We start from the raw sequence: 18,496 nt of genomic DNA, 5'->3' as shown, positions 1-18,496 counted from the left end.
TCAAAGGACACAAGCCCTGCCCTTGAGTCTGCCTGGCGAGAGCGGAGCTGCGTTCTTTATCAGGTGGAGATCCTGCTGGGAGTCGACCACTGCAGCCTCAGTCTACCTGGGAAACACTTTCTTCTGCTGGACCTCGTCCCCCAACCAGAGCCAAGATGCCCAAAACAGTAAGACTCTCATGATTTTGGTGAAAAGATTAAATGCGTCACTGAAATGTCTCTTCCTGGTTTAAGTTTGAAAGGGGGGGGGGGTGATGTTTTTATAAATTCATCTGTCTAAATACTGCAGGAGAAACACCTTTTAAAAAAACAAATTTAAGGGTCAACCATATTTATTTTTTACCGTTTTAATTACAGATCATTTTCTATGTTCAAGCTTGTGAGTTGTTTCTAAGAGGCACCTGTTCTTCTTGGCATTTACTCATTAACCAAATGTAGAGTTTGACCCATGCTGCACACATTCCTGGCAGAAACAATGTCACTGAAATGCTACTTCATGGCTGGAACAGTGCCGCATTTTGTCTGTGTGGTCGTGCATGAACGACCAAAGTGATTTTGTAAATGTCAAGAGTAACTTTCACCAACAACTCATGACTGTATGGTTTAACTGCCTTGATTTTATAAGACAGTCATCAATAATCTATTTTCCATCCTAAACAAAAGAAGCCCTTATGCATTTATTTGCTATAAGTCCCTAATTCTCCCAGTTAGATGTACTTAAGTATTCAGCATCAGTCTGTAGGAGAACTGATAAGAAAGGCCGGATTGTGCATTACGACTGCAGCGCTGCTTATATTGACTCTCCAAGGAGAAAGCCCCTCTTAAGAGGTCATGCTGACATCTGCCTCCATGATTTCACTGATGTTAAGCTAACTTGAGTTCAAACATTATGAGTCATGGTGGCAGGTATCGCTTGTGTTCTGGAAAATGCTGAAGACGTGACTCAAGAGTTGAACTCTGTCTTAGATTTAAGAAATATATAAACTAAACATAAAAAGCCTCCAAAGTTTGAACCTCAAAGTGGAAGCAATGCATCAGCAGGACGTCGTGGAGTTAAGAAGTTATCTTACGCTTGTGATCATGGAAAGTGGAAACAGTTGAGAAACATGGTGGAGGTTTCATAAATAGATGCTCCAGTTCTTGTTGCCTAAGTTTCAGTGGGTTTATCTTTATGACACCCAGGGTGTGCTCTCGTGAAACTTCATAAAATGATTGTGTAACTGCTACAAGCCCAATCTGGTCTGCAGGCCAGGGTCATGCAATTTTTATTCAAAGTTTATTGGGCTTTTGTGGAAAATATTGAGAATAATACTTAATTATTAATTCTAGAAACAATTAAAAGTCAGATTTATGTGGCAGTTTAATTGCTGTTGTTATAAAACAGGTTGATCTTACTAACAATGGTAAAGTCTAAAGGCAACTTGGCAAACGGAGTATTTTGATATTTTAATCTGCGTATGTTCAACCTTGTGGCACCTCGCAAAGGTAGTCCAAAGTCTGATGAGATAGTGAGCAATTATGGTTTATGAACAATCCTTTTCACAGCTCAGCTTTCACAACTGACTCTATTATTTAAGTTTTTTACTTTGAAAAAGTTGTTTCATAATGTAACCGTCAAATGTGCCCGAAATAAAAAGCAATATTTCTGCTAAATCGGGCATGCTGAAAAGGTATGGGAGATGCAGGATTGATGGATTCCGATACATATCAGTGAAAACAGATAAATGCTCGAAATGAACGTGAATGAGAAGAGTTATGTATCCAAACCAATATCCGTGTCGTCACGAGACTCACTGATCTTTTTTTGCTTCAGGTCAACGTTCGCGTCACCACCATGGACGCAGAGCTGGAGTTCTCCTTCCACCCCAACACCACAGGGAAGCAGCTCTTTGACCAGGTCCGTATGTTACTGTATGAAAAGCACCAGGACGCAGATTCATGGGATCATTGTTGTCTTAGTTGGGAACTTCAACTCAGTGGTTTCAGCTTTCTTGAGCACAGAGAGTACAGCTGCACCGGAAGTTCTGTTCATGTCTAGCCATAAACATTTTTGGCAAAGTATTTGATTGTAGTAAGTCGGTCAGTAGACCCGACTTGATGCTGTTGTTTTCAGTAGAGGAAGAAGTATTCAGATATTTTGTAGAAATACAACAGTGTAGAAAAAAATTGCCGACAAGTAAAAGTGCTGGATTCAAAATCTTATTTACACAGAAGTATTATCAGCAAAATATACTAAAAATATAAAAAAGGAAAGTATTTGTTATGCACAAAAATGGCCCCTATAATCACTACACTGTTATAATATTATTGGATTATTGTTACTCCTGAATTAATATGGAAGTAGCTTAATACCGTTGGGTTGTTTAATCCATTACAAATGTGCTTTTTATGAGATAATCAGATGTTTTCAATGTAAAATCTCCATCAGCAAAGTAACAGCTGTCGGCCAAAGGCAGTAAAAAGCACAATATTTCCCTCTGAAATGTGCTGGAATAAGTATAAAGCAGCATAAAAATGAAAGTTTTTTTAAGTACCTCAAATAAGTACAGTACTTGAGTAAATGTGCTCAGTTACTTTCCTCCACTTGTGATATCTTATGAAAGAGCAATTAGGAGTCAGATCTTTAAATCAAGTAAAAGGTAGCACTCCCAGGCTTTTCCAGATACTCCTATTATTTGAATTATTCATTGATAATACTGCATTTAAATGTATCCTATTGGTAAAAAAAACTTAATTGTAATGAATTATATCAGAGGTGAAACAATTTGAATAAAATGCATTTTATGTTTAGAAGAAGAGGACAGAACGTGCAGCTAATTATACACTTCTGTTGTCAAGTTAAAGCTGCAATTCTCCAAATATGTTGACTTTCTGTCAAAGTCATGTTGTAAACTTAAGATAAGACAGATTCTTCAAGCAATCTGTCTCATGAAATCCTTCCACACACTGTTGTAAAAGTTAAAACACTCACACAATGGTTAACACTCACCCATACATGATGAATAACTTGTACTGAAAGGTGACCTCACCGCCCAACAGTACGACAGTATTCCCCGGAGCTCTCTGTGTGACGACTTAAACCTTTGTACTTGACGGGCAGCTCGGTGATGAAGGGGTCCCCGAGGCTTTAAAGTATATTCACCACCTCAGCTGCTGTTGCAGTTGTTCACAGTGACATTATCATAAGTGAGACTGATTTATAGTCTGTGCATAATCCTAAAACCAAAGGTTGTTTCTTCAGGAGCAGAAGTGTGAAGAATGAAGAAAATAAGAAGTGAAGTCTCTCTCTCTCTCTCTCTCTCTCTCTCTCTCTCTCTCTCTGTCTCTGTCTCTGTGTCTCTCTCTCTCTCTCTCTGTGTGTCTCTCTCTCTCTCTCTCTCTCTCTCTCTCAGGTTGCCAGGACCATCGGACTGCGTGAGATTTGGTACTTTGGGCTTCAGTTTATCGACTCCAAAGGATTCATCACCTGGCTGAACTCTGAAAAGAAGGTGAATCTGTGATTTCACTGAGTCAGAGTGATGATAACTGACACATTGTGTTGCTCTTGTTCATCATCCTGTTCTGTTGACCTGCTGTTTCTCTGCTGCTCTTCTTGCAGTTCTTCTTCTGTTCTACTCTACTGCATTGGTTCGCAGTTTACCCTTAATCAACACCAAATGTGCTAATTTGAATGGATTTTAAACGGGAAGGTATTTAATACTATTACTTAAATACTTTTAATATATTGTAACAATTTACTTTCATAGAAGACACAGTGATCCTGGAATTGTTCATGTTCAGCATGTGATGTTCAGGTGTTACAACGGACTCAGGTTGGTGGGACGTGTGTCTTCTACAGTCCTCTTGTTGTAGCTGGTAGTGTGTTGGCTATAAACCTATTTTGTGTGCTTCTTTTCAACCTAAACACAAACATGTGGGATTACATATTTACTTACTCCTGCAAGTACCCATGATTGGGAAACTACTTTTTATTACTCCAAGATATTCTTTCTATCTTAATTTACTAATTATTAATATAAGTTAACAAACTTTCTCTCACTCTGTTCGGTCAAAACTTCTATATTTAACTTTATTCTACTCTATCCTGCTTCTGTTCTACTGTATCCTATTACACTCCATTGTACTGTATTCTACTCTATATGTTCACACTCTATTGTCTTTTCTACTGTACTCCGTCAGACTGTAATGGAACACTGCTTCACTCTTTTCCTTCTCTACTCTACTTTGTTCCAACACCTTGCCTTACTCCTTTATGACATGTGCTCTGCTCAGGTGATGGTCCAGGATGTGAGGAAGGAGACTCCCCTGCTGTTCAAGCTGAGGGCCAAGTTTTACCCAGAGGACGTGACCGAGGAGCTGATCCAGGACGTCACCCGCAGGCTTTTCTTCTTGCAGGTGAAGGAGGACGTTCTGGGGGAGGAGATCTACTGCCCTCCAGAGTCCGCTGTGCTGCTGGCCTCTTACGCCGTCCAGTCCAAGTACGGAGAGCAGGACAAGTCGGCGCTTAAGCCCGGCTACCTGTCCTCCGAGCGCCTGCTGCCCAAGAGGTGAGTGTGAGAATGTATGAGCTCTGTGTGATCTCTGGTGTCTACTTCACTGCCTGAGATCACCTGTCAAGTACAACTTTTCAATCCTTGAAAGTGTTAATTATCTGTGTAATTGATAATAAACGTATTGATAAGTTAATATAGAAAGTAATAACGCTGTTCAGAGGCGTTCAAGATTGATCCACGAAGAGGTGGATAGTAGAGATAGCAGGTAATGGAAAAGGTCAAGAACCTCCCAGTAAAATACTCCCAGAAGAACACAATTTTATTTAAATGAAACAAATCATGTTTTCTTCAAGTCAAAAGACAGATTGTACTGTTTTGGAAACAGGCCAAGTGTTAAACAATATGCGAGGCAGATACTATTAAGTCTTTAATAGTCTGTTATAAAGCGGTTACTCGTATACTAACAGCAAACAGGATGTGTTTGACATGTTTATATAGCTAATGTGATAGATGATGAGAAAAACGACTTGGTGGAAGCCCTGCTCTCCAGACAGTAACTATACGTGAAATGAGTTAATGAAGCACCAATGTATGAAAGGACTGTTCTATTGTCGGAGAAGCAACTTGTTTAAGTGTCTAAATATGTGCTTTGCTTTGATTTCTGTGGGCAAAGAATGATAAATATATTGCTTTAACTGACTTAAACAGGGTTAACCAACAAAGAAAAGGAACTTTACCATTTACTGTGAATTTACTTTCCATAAATTGGAAAATAATGTAAATCCTCCAGCTGAATAGCTCCCTCAATGGCTCAAATATGAACCTGTGTACTATTACACACTCGCAATCGCCAACGATAGATATAACAAGACAAGACAATGCAGCATGCGTTTGATTTAGCTGTGTAGGTATACACAGACTGTTTACATGTTCACCAGTGGGTTGCTGATAACCGGTCTCTCCCCTCAGAGTGCTGGAACAACACAAGCTGTCCAAGGAGCAGTGGGAGGAGAGGATCCAGGTTTGGCACGAGGAGCACAGATCGATGCTGAAGTAAGTGATAAATTCACTGATGTTAAACTGAAAATATTCGATAATACATTTTTAAACAAGTTTGTGTATTTTACCAACTTTGAACCTAAATGGAGCTGGAAATGGAAGCCAACCCTACTTATTGTGTTAGTCTATGAAACTCAAAAGAATCAACTCTTTCATCTCACCTGTTTGAGTAAAAGATAAATGCTTTAATTAAAAAGGAAATGCTACCATAAACTGATGAAATCAGTGTGTGTTGTTCCATGTTTTCATCCGTCTGTTCACCCTGAACAGGGAAGAGTCCATGATTGAGTACCTGAAGATCGCTCAGGACCTGGAAATGTACGGCGTCAACTACTTTGAGATCAAGAACAAGAAGGGCTCAGACCTGTGGCTGGGAGTCGACGCTCTGGGACTGAACATCTATGAGAAGGACGACAAGTGAGTCAACAAATCAGTGACTTGATTCACTGGTTTTGCCGCACAGAACTTACTTCTCAACGTATCTCCTAACATCATAAGTGTAGTGTTTATTGATTTGATGACAAAGAGTTGCAGACGGGAGGGCAACACACGAGCAGTCATCGACCTCTGCTATCCCTTTCCAGTCGGTCAAGTTTTAAATAACGTTTGACCGAATGGCCATTGACCGAATTCTCTTGATTCCACTACAACATGAACACTGTTGTCAGTATGTTACGTGCAAAGACTTTTCCGCCTGTGAATATTCTGTAAGCCCAAACCAACGTTTTAAACATCCTGTTGAGTTTGTCTGATTTGTCTTCGTCCTCTAGACTTACTCCAAAGATTGGATTCCCCTGGAGTGAAATAAGAAACATTTCTTTTAACGAAAAGAAATTCGTCATCAAGCCCATAGATAAGAAAGCTCCTGTAAGTATGTAACGAGTCTTAGTCCTCCGTAGCATATCATGTGTATGTAAAAATGTGTAAAGATATGTTGCAGATTTGCACCATGAAGCAGCAGTAATGTGGTGCACATTTACAGAAAAAGAACGGGATTAAAGTTGTACAAATTGTATTGAAAAAGCCCATATGCAACAATTGTAGGTACATTTGTATGTACATGTTTTTAGGTATCTGTGCAAAGAGACTCTGACACACTTAAAGTTCAATTCAAACATTCTTACAAAAGAAAAGCTTTTTACCGTTTCCTTTCATAATTACATCCTTGATATATAGGAAATCAAACATAAACCTTGAGGACGTTTATTTGTCAAATAAGTTGGATATACTACATTTTAGTTAGAGGTTAAGAAAATGGAACCACAACTATACAGACGAACCCTGACACTTTGTTCATTTCTAAAGGATTTTCTATTCTACGCTCCACGACTGCGAGTCAACAAGCGCATCCTGCAGCTGTGCATTGGCAACCATGAGCTGTACATGCGCCGCCGCAAGACCGACACCATCGAGGTTCAGCAGATGAAGGCTCAGGCCAAAGAGGAGAGGCTGCACAAGAAGATGGAGAGGTAAGGGGGAGGGGTTTTAAAAGTTTTAAAGTCACACGTGTTGCTGTCATGGTCTCTCAGCATTAGGATTTGAATCTTCAGGCCGTGATTAATATGTATGATCAGTCTTTTGTTCTTGTGTTCTGCAGGGATCAGCTGGAGAGTGAGAAGAAGAAGAGGGCGACCATGGAGAAAGAGAAGGACGAGATGGAGAGAGAGAAGCAGGCGCTGATGATGAAGCTCTACCAGTTTGAAGAGACAACCAAGAGAGCAGAGAGAGGTGAGACGGAGAAGCTCAACTCGGACTCCTTATGGACCATACTGGTCATATTACGCTACTGAAGTTAATCAACAGTATAAGTTATGTTGTGTTGTCTTACACGTTTCAAACTTAAATAAGTAGCAAGGCTTTACCGCCCTCTTCTGTTTACTGAAATACATCTTTATATTAAAAAGGTTAACAGTGAAGTGAATATGTTTGTATTTGCTTACAAATACTTGAGCCAGAGATTAACAGGGCCGACTTGTCTTTGAAAGTTCCCTAAATTTGCATCGAATGGCTTTGAAACAATGATTGCAGCTGATTTCTGAGCAAGAAATAACCGAGTATTTTCGTAAAACAAATAAGAATGCAGCTTCCTGCACTAGAAAATGGTGCGACAACATGCAAAGCACAAAGAACAAGTCCCAGGCTGCGGGATGGTCTGATTTGGGAAACACTTTTGCTCATATGCATCAAATCAGAAGTTCCCAACCTGGGTGTTGAAGATGAATTAAACGCACATCACGCAGATAAAAGCCTGTCAGAACAAGAATCAGAAAAAAAGGCAACGTCTGCACTCTACTCCGTGCACCAAAGATTTATAAATGACTACGTTTCAATTCTACTTTGATCTTCGTCAGGTCAGAAAGTTTGTGGTTCCCACCTTTCACACACTCGTATCTCTACATCATGTACACCAATAAGCTAACAAGCTCTGTGCCGGCAGGTGTGGTTCATCCAAAAAAAGCAGAGTGATCAAACATCCACAAACAATTAGCAATGCAATAAAATACATAGAAAAAGTACATAAAAACAATAATACAAAAGCCATACTTATTATTATCAACTTATATGGTATTTATAGACACTGTGTCATATTCATCATCAAATACATCAGAAACTACATCACCTACATTCAAAATGCTGCATATTTAGGGTTTATAAGCCACAAAGAACAGGAACCACCACCTCAAGTAAAACAAATGATTTATAATTGCAGCAGAATGCAGTAAAGAGTTCACCCTGTAGAATAATTTCACTGACTTTGTCCTGCAGAGCTTCAGGAGCAGCTGGACAGGGCCATGAGGCTGGAGGAGGAGAGGAGGAGGGCGGAGCAGGAGGCGGCCCGGCTGGAGGCTGAGAGGATGGAGGCCGTAATAGCCAAGGAGGAGCTGGTCAGGCAAGCTGAGGACCAGATAAAGAGCCAGGAGCAGCTGGTGAGTACACGGTGCAAGAAGCACTCAAATCTTTCACGTGAGAAAAAGTCGTGATAGAAAAACACTCATTACACACACAAAGCTCCTACATTCAGGATAAACACATATTAACTGTTTTGGTTGCAGTTTGAACTAATGCGTTCTTTTAGTTTGGGGGATTTGTCTGGGATTTAGTTTCTCTTGCAGCATGAGAAAGTTCTTTTAGACTCTTTCTCACTTTAAAACTCCTTATTCAAATATCCATGATGTCACTGAGCAAAACAAGGATACTTTTATGTTTTTATGACATTTTCTGAGCTTATTGGAAGTTAAATGTGAAGTCTTCATTTGTAAATTGCCTTCAGGTAAACGCACTGGAATGAGAAGCACTACATTTATTTAATCGTGGGTTGTTTGGTTTTGTTCATCCATTCATAAAATGACACCGTGTTCAGATAGCCGAGTGTCTATTCTCTGGCTTTTTAACGACACTGTCGGTTTGTGCCCCCCCCCCCTCAGTCTGCAGATCTGGCCGAGTACAGCGCCAAGATCACTCTGCTGGAGGAGATCAAGAGAGTCAAGGAGGAAGAGGCTGAGTCATGGCACATCAAGGTGACATTTCAAAATCTGATCAAAAGATCTACCTGTACGGTATTACCAGGAATATGTCATAACATTCTCTTTCCCGCTCATCAACTTTTCAGTTGGTGTTTTTTTTCTGCGATCACGCATTTTCTTTTCTCTATATCTTCCGTGTTGTTAGAACAAAAATGGATTAATTTATATTTAGTTCACCGGCTATCTGGGATGTGTTTAAGACCGGAGCAAATTGGGCAACACTTCATTTTAAGCATTTATGAGCAGTATATAAATACTTATGAAATGTTTAAGAACACACTTTAATGTTTTGGTACGCAGATATAAGTGTTAATTACTGCAAATGGATGCTGGTGTATGAAAAGATAATAAATGTCAATCTACACAGTTGTAATAAATACAACAATAGAACAAGATATGTCTTAAAATGGCTCAAAATAATGTACATTACAAAACACTTAAAATGCCCTTATAGTTGTGTACAATTACCTCATAGTGTGCTATAAACCTGTTATGAAATGTTTGTATACTGCTCTCCAGAAATGTTATTGTGACAGCTTATCATCCAGTTAATTAATACATTGATATTGACCGACCCATCAATAAAGGCTGGAGGCCATTTACACTCAGTTTTCTAAAGGGAAAGACCCGTTAATAGCTTGTGATATTGGAAGAAAAATATACATGCATATGAATTAACCAGCTAACAATCCCATGCACTGCCCTGTATGTTTCATATTTGAACTTACTTACATGCAAGATTTTACACCCTATATTTATATTTTCGCGTTGCGTTTCGTCAAATATCTTACTTGGCAAATGAAGCTTAGAATCCTTGAATAAATGAATAAAACCAACATCCATTCGTGAAAAAGATAAAGTCAAGTCGTCATAAACCAGTTTTTCAAAAGCGAAATTAAGACCTGAGATCAGAGTCCAGCTCTGCCTGCTAGTTTCATTTGACCATAAACTGGTCACAGACATACTGATACGCAATACATGCCATTACTTCATAGTCTGTATGTTTAGATCCGATGTTGTACTATAACACAGTGAAAGACGCTGATATCCTTTTTAATGTATCTATCTTTATCTGTCCAGTGACAAATGTGCTTTCAGGCTAACTCTGGTTCATTAACACTGTTTTGTTCTGTCCCTGTCAAATAAACTAAACAAAACCTCTCCTCTTCGTCCCAGGTTATGGAAGTGGAGGAGAATCTGATGAAGACAAAGGAGGAGCTGCACAATGTGAGGAGTTCTAGTATCTCAACTCCTGTTCAAGCTCCTGTTGAGGCTCCTGCTTCCTCATCCTCCTCCTCCTCCTCCTCCTCGGACAGCGAGAGCGACCACGAGCACAGCGAAGAGAACAGCACCTGCAGCGCCGAGCTGCAGACGCAGGACATCAACGACCACCGCCAGGAGGAGGAGCGACTTACCGAGGCCGAGAAGAACCAGCGCCTGCAGAAACAGCTGTTGGTGAGTTCAGGGTCCCAGCATACAACCCACCTAAAGCAAGCTACTGAAGTAGCATAAAAGTTTGCATAAAAACCTGATCAACCACAGTTCAAGTGAATTGTTCTATATACTTCCATTCGAATATACACTAGAACTCATATTACATTAGATTTGATTTGATTTGCAAAATACATGATGATCAAAAAATAAGACAAGAATTGACACAATCCCCTACCCCACAAAAGAGAACATTTATTTATCATCCACAGTTAAAGGGTGGGTCCATCTGCTCTCTTTTCTGGGTTTTTCAAACGGAAGCACCCACTCAGTCGTTAACACGACTAGCTGAGTCATGTTACAAAATAACTGAAAGGGTGGGTTCAGGTTTTGTGAAGTGGCCATGTTCTGTGAGGGGAAATGATTGTGTTTGTGAATGGAGCGTAGTGACGAACAGAGATCTTCCAGATTGTAACTTCAAAATGTTTTCAGTGGTCTAAAATCTGACAGGAAAAAATGTTTCACCGTAATCAACAACCACACAAAGAGACATTAGTCTGTCAGTCGATCAGGAAGCCACCAGACATGAGTTGAGTATCAAGTAAAGAATTACAAGAGGAAGCTTTTTCTCTGGAAAACGAGCAAGTCTTTCTGACAAATTGATTGTGGGACATTTGAGGAAATCAATAACTGATAGAAAAGTAGTTCAAGTAAACGACAGCACAAGTTCAAGTCTTGTGAAGTACGTTGAAACAATCGGATGAAATGTACCAATGTGAGAATATATCACATTTAGATTTGATCTGGTGAAGTGGATACAGTGTAAAACTCTCTGGTTTAATGAGTGAAATGTCCTCCGTCCACAGGCCCTGAGCTCAGAGCTGGCAGAAGCCCGAGACGACAACAAGAAGACCCAGAACGACCTCCTCCACGCCGAGAACCGCCGAGCTGGCCGCGACAAGTACAAGACCCTGCGTCAGATCCGCATGGGCAACACCAAGCAGAGGATTGATGAGTTTGAGTCCTTGTAGAACACCTCAGAGACCTGATGAAGAGCTCGCCCAAATACCTCATGAAGGCCCCCCCCCCCCCGCCCCCGTTCAGCAATGCTTTCTTTAACTTAAGTGTGATGTAATTGCAGCCACACCTGATTTTAAAGACCCAGAAAAGCGTGAAGCTGATCTGCGTGAGAGTACCTCCGTGAGTTTTATTTTGTCGGTTTAACTTTCAAGCACTGTTGTGTTTTGTTTTCTTTGTAGCACTCAAACATCTCCAATGTGCTGTTTAGTCCCATTACAACATATCAGAAAGCTGATGTGTTCCCGATATCCTGTATGAACAAATTAAATATGATAAACGATCAAAAACTTTATTGCAATTTGGCTTTTCAGTTTTGTTATTATACCAAACTGAAGAGGTTAAATTTAGGTTAATTCAATGAACATCCCATATTGCAATCAGTGACTTGTAAAACCAGAACTAACAATAATTTCACTTATTGATTCTTGTATTGATTCTTTTTTTGATTATTATGTCATGTCATTATGTTGCTTGTTTAACCAACCCAAACATATTCCATTTATAAAAACATAAATGAGAGTCAAACAGCAAATCCTCACATTTGAGATGCTGAATGGCATTTTTTCTCGATAAATGACATAAAACAATTTATCGATGATCAAAAATTGTTGTTGATTCTTTCTTGTCACCTTTTTTTCCGTTAATAGTTTCAGCTCCTCGTGCACCTGTTTCCATCTGTGTCCAAATAACAATACAATGTATTTAACTAGTTTCAATACACTTACAATCTCACATGGTTTTATGATTTTCACATCAGAGATAGAAGAAAATCCCCCCCCCCCCCCCCCCCCCCCCCACACACACAGCAACATCATCTAATCCCATAATGTTTCTATTTAAACAACCTTCTGCTTTGAGACTTCCCGTATCTAGATAATCTGAGTTAATTGTAATAAAGCCATTTTGTATATTTTTGTGTAGTCGCTAACTTTCAAACTCAGACCCCCCCCTTCTTAGCCTACACTTTCAGTTTTAAATACATGTGTGTAGTCTTAAACCATAACCCTGATGACATCACTATGACATCATCCGGGTTTTTTGTCAAAATAAAACACTAATTACAGCTACAATTTAAAGCGGAATATCCTATTAAACCGGCATTAACAGTGAAGTCTCTGACTTCATGTATAACATCTCATAAATCATGTCTTCTTCCATGCCCTAACCCTGATACAGTTTTAAATCCTTCATTTTCTGTGTGTGTGACTAAAGTCTGAGCTGAAGAATCCTGCAGCCAGCTCACCTGAAGGCAAGAAGAAGGAAAAAGGATGTAGCTTTTTTAAATATTTACTCACGGAAGAAAGAAGGTTGTCTTTCGGGTTGCTAGACAACTTGTGAAGCCAGGAGAGCCACTCTGTGTAAATAGCCACTGGGCAAATGTTTTACGTGAATCTCTCTCTCTCACACACACACACACACACACACAGACACACATAAGGTATATGTATCGACGTTAGGAGCTCGTTGGAGGCTCTGCTGAGGAGTCAACTTGTTTATTTTGGCCTCAGGTAAGAACTGTGTGTGTGTGTGTGTGTGTGTGTGTGTGTGTGTGTTTTGTGTAACGGTTGATTAGAGCCACTACCTCTCTGACAGTGTGGGATTGCCCCTTGTGTTTCTTTTCTGCAGAATCTAAATATAAGTCGGTGACAAATAGTCCAAATACAGTAGCAACCCAACTGTGATGTGTGGGTGGTGCTGAGAGAACAGCTCCGTCTCCAAAGATTCCCCCTCTTCTGTTGGATCCGGAGTCCATCAGGAGCAGGTCGCAGAGGAGTCTTCCCCCCTCCCCTCCCTCACACACCCCCACCCACCCACCTACCTGTACCTGCAACTCTTTGATTACCATGAAGAGACAGAACGCCAGGACTCTCGCGCTCATCGTCAGCATCCTCACCTACCTGGTGGTGGGAGCGGCTGTCTTCGAGACCCTGGAGTCGAAGCAGGAGAAGGGTCACAAGCGGAGGCTCGACGCCAGGAAGCACGAGCTCATGCGCAAGTACAACTTGACCAAAGAGAACTTCGAGGAGCTGGAGCTCGTCGTACTGCATCTCAAACCGCACAAGGCGGGGGTCCAGTGGAAATTCGCCGGGTCTTTTTACTTCGCCATCACTGTGATTACGACCATAGGTGAGCCGGAAGTTTTTCTCGATTCACACAAATTAAAAGCATGTTTTAAAGATGCTCAGTGCAGGGCCGGAGACGGGGATTTAAGAATACCGAAGTATACTCCCCCTCTCTCTGTCTCAGCTCGTGCACATCATTAAACATTACACACGAGTAGAGGTACATTTACTCAACTTTACTTGAAAAGGCTATTTTCATTTTCTACTACTTTATACTTCTACTCCACTATTCAGAGGCATATTCTATAGTTTATTAGCAGATTGGGACTAATAATACAAAATATAATCAGTAAATGAATTATGATATATTATTATAGGTTAAGATAAGACTTTATTGATTCCTTGGGAATTCACAATGCCAGCAGTTTAGGCTGTAGAATTAAAAAATAGCTCCACATTCACAAGTAATCTATACATTCATGCATCGATAATTATAATCCAATAATATAACATACATTATTCTGAAATGAGCCATTCTGCATCATGATTACTTTTGGTACTTTAAGTATATTTTTTTGATGCTTGTACTTTTGTATTTTAATCGATTTAAATCTATTTAAATTCTGAATGCAGGACCTTTCCACCACTGCATTTGAGTCATAGAGCTAAGCTTCAGAAAAAATGTCACTTTGACAGAATCCACAAAGACTCTTTTGCTGCATGACAACAAAGAATTTTAAGCCATTTCTCAAATTGTGCCACTATTTCCAAACCCAGATAACGATAGTTAATAGTTATATATAGCCTAATATCACAAATTACAGATTTGCCTCAAGGACTTTACAATCAGCATAGGACACCCTCTTCCCTTAGACCCTTCAGGTAAATGGAAGAAACAAACTGTTACCTTCATGCGAGCCAAACCAACACCTTTAATACATTTTTCACTAGCAAACAAAAAAAGTGTTGCAACATGCTCATTTTTTTCACATTTTTACATCCTGTTTAAACATATTTTTGGTAGATTTTATCTCCTTAGTTATTTAATATGATCGTCAGACACCTCTTGGGTTGTTTTAAGGCACCATTGATGCTGTTTCTAGGATGAAATCATTCACATGACTATTAGAAATTTGCCTTCATGATTTTGGAATCACATTTCTGTTTTATTTTGTAAAATATTTGGTTTAATCTGTCTAATGCTGTTTGTAACTCATTGTTTTTGCTGCCTTTCTTTACAAAGAAACCCTCAAAAACATACATTACTAGAAAAATTGTATCTCAATTAAGCTGTTAAATAAATAAAATACTAGGAATATAATTTGAGTGAGACAAAAACTCAAATTCCTTCATGTATTGTTCTTTCTGTCTTATTATATTGGCTTTAAAATGTAACTAAACCCCCTCAAAAGATTTATTTCATCTGAAAACCAATTATTTAGTAGTATTTAGTAGTGTTCTTGACATCTACATATTGTGTTATTAATATCCGTAGTGACTGCCCTCTAGTGGTTGAAACCAGACTATTGCAATTTAATTTAGATATTGGCTGATCTGATGCCAGGTGACCAACCAATTTTATTAACTGGGAGTGTGTGTTAGTTTCCTGTGGAATTACGTCAAGATGAAATAATCTTTTTATCAAAGGAGCTTGAGGTCAAACTGCCTCTCTGCATCACAGCTGCTCAGACAACTCATAACATCACGTGTGCTGAGGTGTAAAACTCTGACGTCTGCTCCCTCAGGTTACGGCCATGCGGCGCCCAGCACCGACTCGGGGAAGGTGTTCTGCATGTTCTACGCCCTCCTGGGGATCCCGCTCACCCTGGTCATGTTCCAGAGCCTGGGCGAGCGGATCAACACGTTCGTCAGGTACCTGCTGCACGAAGCCAAGAAGTGCCTGGCGATGCGTCACACCGAGGTCTCCATGGCGAACATGGTGACAGTGGGCTTCTTCTCTTGCATGAGCACGCTGTGCGTGGGGGCCGTGGCGTTCTCCCACTGCGAGGGATGGAGCTTCCTCAACGCCTTCTACTACTGCTTCATCACGCTCACCACCATCGGGTTCGGAGACTACGTGGCTCTGCAGCGGGACGACACGCTGCAGAAAGACCCCCGGTACGTGGCCTTCTGCTTTGTCTACATCCTGATGGGCCTGACGGTGGTCGGAGCGTTCCTGAACCTGGTGGTGCTTCGCTTCCTGACCATGAACACCGAGGACGAGCGCAGGGACGCCAAGCAGAGGGCCCTGATGTCCAGAGGAGAGGTGGCTCGCTTACTGCCGGTCTCAGCCTTGACCTCCTCCACACCTGTAGCAGACGACTCCGCCAAGGCTAAAGATTTAAAAGGTGTCTACACCGAGGTGCTGCATTTCCAGACTATATGCTCCTGCTTGTGGTACCGCAGCAAGGAGAAGCTGCAGGGCTCCGTACCCACCATGATCCCTCAGGAGCTGACGTTCTCTGATGCCTACAGTAACTGTCCTCACTACATGGAGACCGGCTCAACAGGCTGCGTCTGCAGTCCGCGTCAGTGTTCGAGCATAAGCTCCATAACAACGGGCCTACACATTCTCTCCCCGTTCAGGATGTTCAAGAGACGCAGCTCCGTCTAGCCTTTCAGCGCAGCACATTTTACTACAGCACAGTGCGTCTATAGTGCCGAGGGGACAACAGATACTTGGCAGTCCTCGCAACATAGACATGTTTGAGATGTTTGTGGTGCTATAATCCCAGTAAACAGTAGGGCACACGGAAGGGGAAAAGCATACAGTACTGTAAACAGCAAAGACTTACTCAAAAATGTGTTTTAAGAAATGCAATATTTTGACTTGAGGTCTAATTGTGTAAGAAGTCATCTGAACACGTTGCAGTGCATGAGGTTGTGCACATGTCAAAGGTGAACAGCAGAGCGGTGCTCTCAATGCAGGTGCTGCTGGGAAGATGTTCAGGTCGAGTTAACAACGAAATGGCGAGATAAAACAGCTCAGCTCTGCAGTAACTTCCAATTTAGTGTTTTTGTTAATCATTCCAGAGGTGCTGATTTAAGTCAGGGGTTATTCCTTAAAGTTATAGTTTTCCTTCGTCGTATTTGTGACTGAGGCTGCACAATTTCAGACAACTTTCTGGTTTCTAGTCGCCTCATGTTGCCCTAAAACCTTATTCAAACAAATCGTGATTGTCAGAACTGTACTAAAGCTGACACACACACACACACACACACACACACACACACACACACTGATAACTCAATATGACTCATTACTTCTGTGTAGCCGCCTCTATTAGTGTGATTTTCAGAGCTCTCGACCCAAACTGCTGGAGCATCAGTCATAAACTCTGCAGTGTTATGTAACGTGGAAATAAAAAAATAAAAATCACGATGACATATCCCTAACGTAGTAAAAGTGCATTAACACAAGTAGATCCTCACCGTCACTGACTGAAACGCACTGAACTGGACTTGTTTAACAACACGACTAAGCTCTTAAAGAAGATCATCGGGCTAAGTCAACAACTCTGACGGTTTCAACAAAAACTGTTATCTTGACTAACGTGGTATTCACTGCAGGGTCATTGGTGTTTCTGTTAATTTGTCCACTCCTGTAGCTGACGGGTGGTTCAGAAGTCAGTTTGGAGCCGGTAGTGGTCTGCTTCATGGTGTTTCTATTGTGATGCTTCCATCAGTCCTTCGGGAACCAGAGTGCAGTAAATACACAACAATCATCCAGGTACTTGTGAAGTACACTGTTAAAGGAATAGTTAAACATTTTGGAAAATATGCGTCTGGAGCTCGGAGGTGATTAGCTTAGCTTAGAATAGCAGGTAGCAGGGAAACCAGCTAACCTGGCTCTGACCAAAGGTAAAACTCTACTCACATATTAACATGCTGCATATTGATTGTTTAAAGGAACAGTGCAACATTTTGGGAAACATGCTTATTTACTTCCTTGTCAGATGAGAAGATCAATACTCTCACGTCTGTATGCTAAAAAATGTAGTCTGTGACCTAAAGCAAGTATCATAAAGTAATGTAACTTGAATACTTAAATTCCACCCTTATTTTGTATGCATAGCAGAATAAGGGGAACCAGGTCACAGTACAGTGCAAGTTCTGCCTTCCAGCTGTGAAAATGCTCTCATCATCCAAGGACTCGAATCATTTGGCACATTAGTGTTGCCGGATCTTAACTCGGAGCAGCAGCAGCACACATGTAAATTACATTGAATTATATTAACCTGCATGCTAATTTCCCCGTTTGCCCTGTATCATGTTTGCTTGACCAAAAGGTTGAAGCGGTTCACTCGCTTCCTACGAATAGTCCTTTCACGCTGGGATGCCTCTTGGCAAACAAGAACAATCTGGATGAACTGGAAAAGTGTGCAAACGATCCTGCTTTGAGATAACTCTCATTGTACTGTACCCTTCTCTGCTTCACACACAAAGTAATGGCAACATTCACACGGGTACAAGGCTCATTTATTCTCAACAGGGTTGTGCAACGAAATGCAGTAAGTAGTCCCATATTGCTTCATAAGACAAACACACAAAAACAAAAGTATATATGAGGGAGGGAGGAGGAGGAATTTAGGAGTCTCAGCCTTCAGAAGCTGCTCTGACGTCTGGTGGTACGGCAGCTGATACTTCTGTATCTCTTGCCAGACGGCAGCAGGGTGAACAGGCTGTGGCTGTGGTGGGTATTGTCTTTTCATATCCTTTGGGACCCACCCACTCCGTTAAAGCATTTTTTCACAAACATTTGAGGCCATTGTGTGAGACTTGTGGCGTAAAGTGTTGTAATGTGTCCGCATAAATAAGGTAGTGTATTGTTCGTTCTGTTAAATGGT

At 40.9% G+C, this 18,496-nt stretch overlaps 2 protein-coding genes across 2 annotated transcripts; both read left to right on the top strand.

Annotated features, from left to right (window-relative positions):
* The first annotated feature begins 84 nt into the window (after positions 1-84).
* On the top strand, positions 85-12,165 carry LOC142967889 (ezrin-like). The gene is made up of 13 exons (XM_076107498.1): positions 85-167; positions 1,813-1,896; positions 3,392-3,487; positions 4,272-4,546; positions 5,462-5,545; positions 5,822-5,968; positions 6,322-6,418; positions 6,857-7,020; positions 7,149-7,279; positions 8,318-8,478; positions 8,977-9,069; positions 10,252-10,530; positions 11,373-12,165. The coding sequence occupies exons 1-13, from the start codon at positions 156-158 to the stop codon at positions 11,535-11,537; spliced, it is 1,788 nt and encodes a 595-aa protein (XP_075963613.1). The 5' UTR covers positions 85-155; the 3' UTR covers positions 11,538-12,165.
* A 1,265-nt stretch (positions 12,166-13,430) lies between these two features.
* On the top strand, positions 13,431-16,263 carry kcnk3b (potassium channel, subfamily K, member 3b). Its single transcript, XM_076108421.1, has 2 exons — positions 13,431-13,713; positions 15,395-16,263. The coding sequence occupies exons 1-2, from the start codon at positions 13,431-13,433 to the stop codon at positions 16,261-16,263; spliced, it is 1,152 nt and encodes a 383-aa protein (XP_075964536.1).
* The last annotated feature ends 2,233 nt before the right edge of the window (positions 16,264-18,496 follow it).

The sequence above is a fragment of the Anarhichas minor genome, unplaced genomic scaffold (genome assembly GCF_050575085.1).
Source record: "Anarhichas minor isolate MPS153535 unplaced genomic scaffold, ASM5057508v1 ptg000040l, whole genome shotgun sequence".
NCBI classification, from domain to species: Eukaryota; Metazoa; Chordata; class Actinopteri; order Perciformes; family Anarhichadidae; genus Anarhichas; species Anarhichas minor.
Note: the sequence above shows the minus strand (reverse complement) of the source record. Positions and strands in the feature narration are given on the sequence as shown.

Bases quoted from the DNA above. Each gene is read 5' to 3' on its own strand.
- LOC142967889 (XM_076107498.1), top strand. The intron at 1,897-3,391 runs GTCCGTATGTTA...TCTCTCTCTCAG, and splicing joins GGAAGCAGCTCTTTGACCAG to GTTGCCAGGACCATCGGACT. The intron at 7,280-8,317 runs GTGAGACGGAGA...TTTGTCCTGCAG, and splicing joins AACCAAGAGAGCAGAGAGAG to AGCTTCAGGAGCAGCTGGAC.
- kcnk3b (XM_076108421.1), top strand. From the start codon at position 13,431: ATGAAGAGACAGAACGCCAGGACTCTCGCGCTCATCGTCAGCATCCTC. The intron at 13,714-15,394 runs GTGAGCCGGAAG...CTGCTCCCTCAG, and splicing joins CACTGTGATTACGACCATAG to GTTACGGCCATGCGGCGCCC.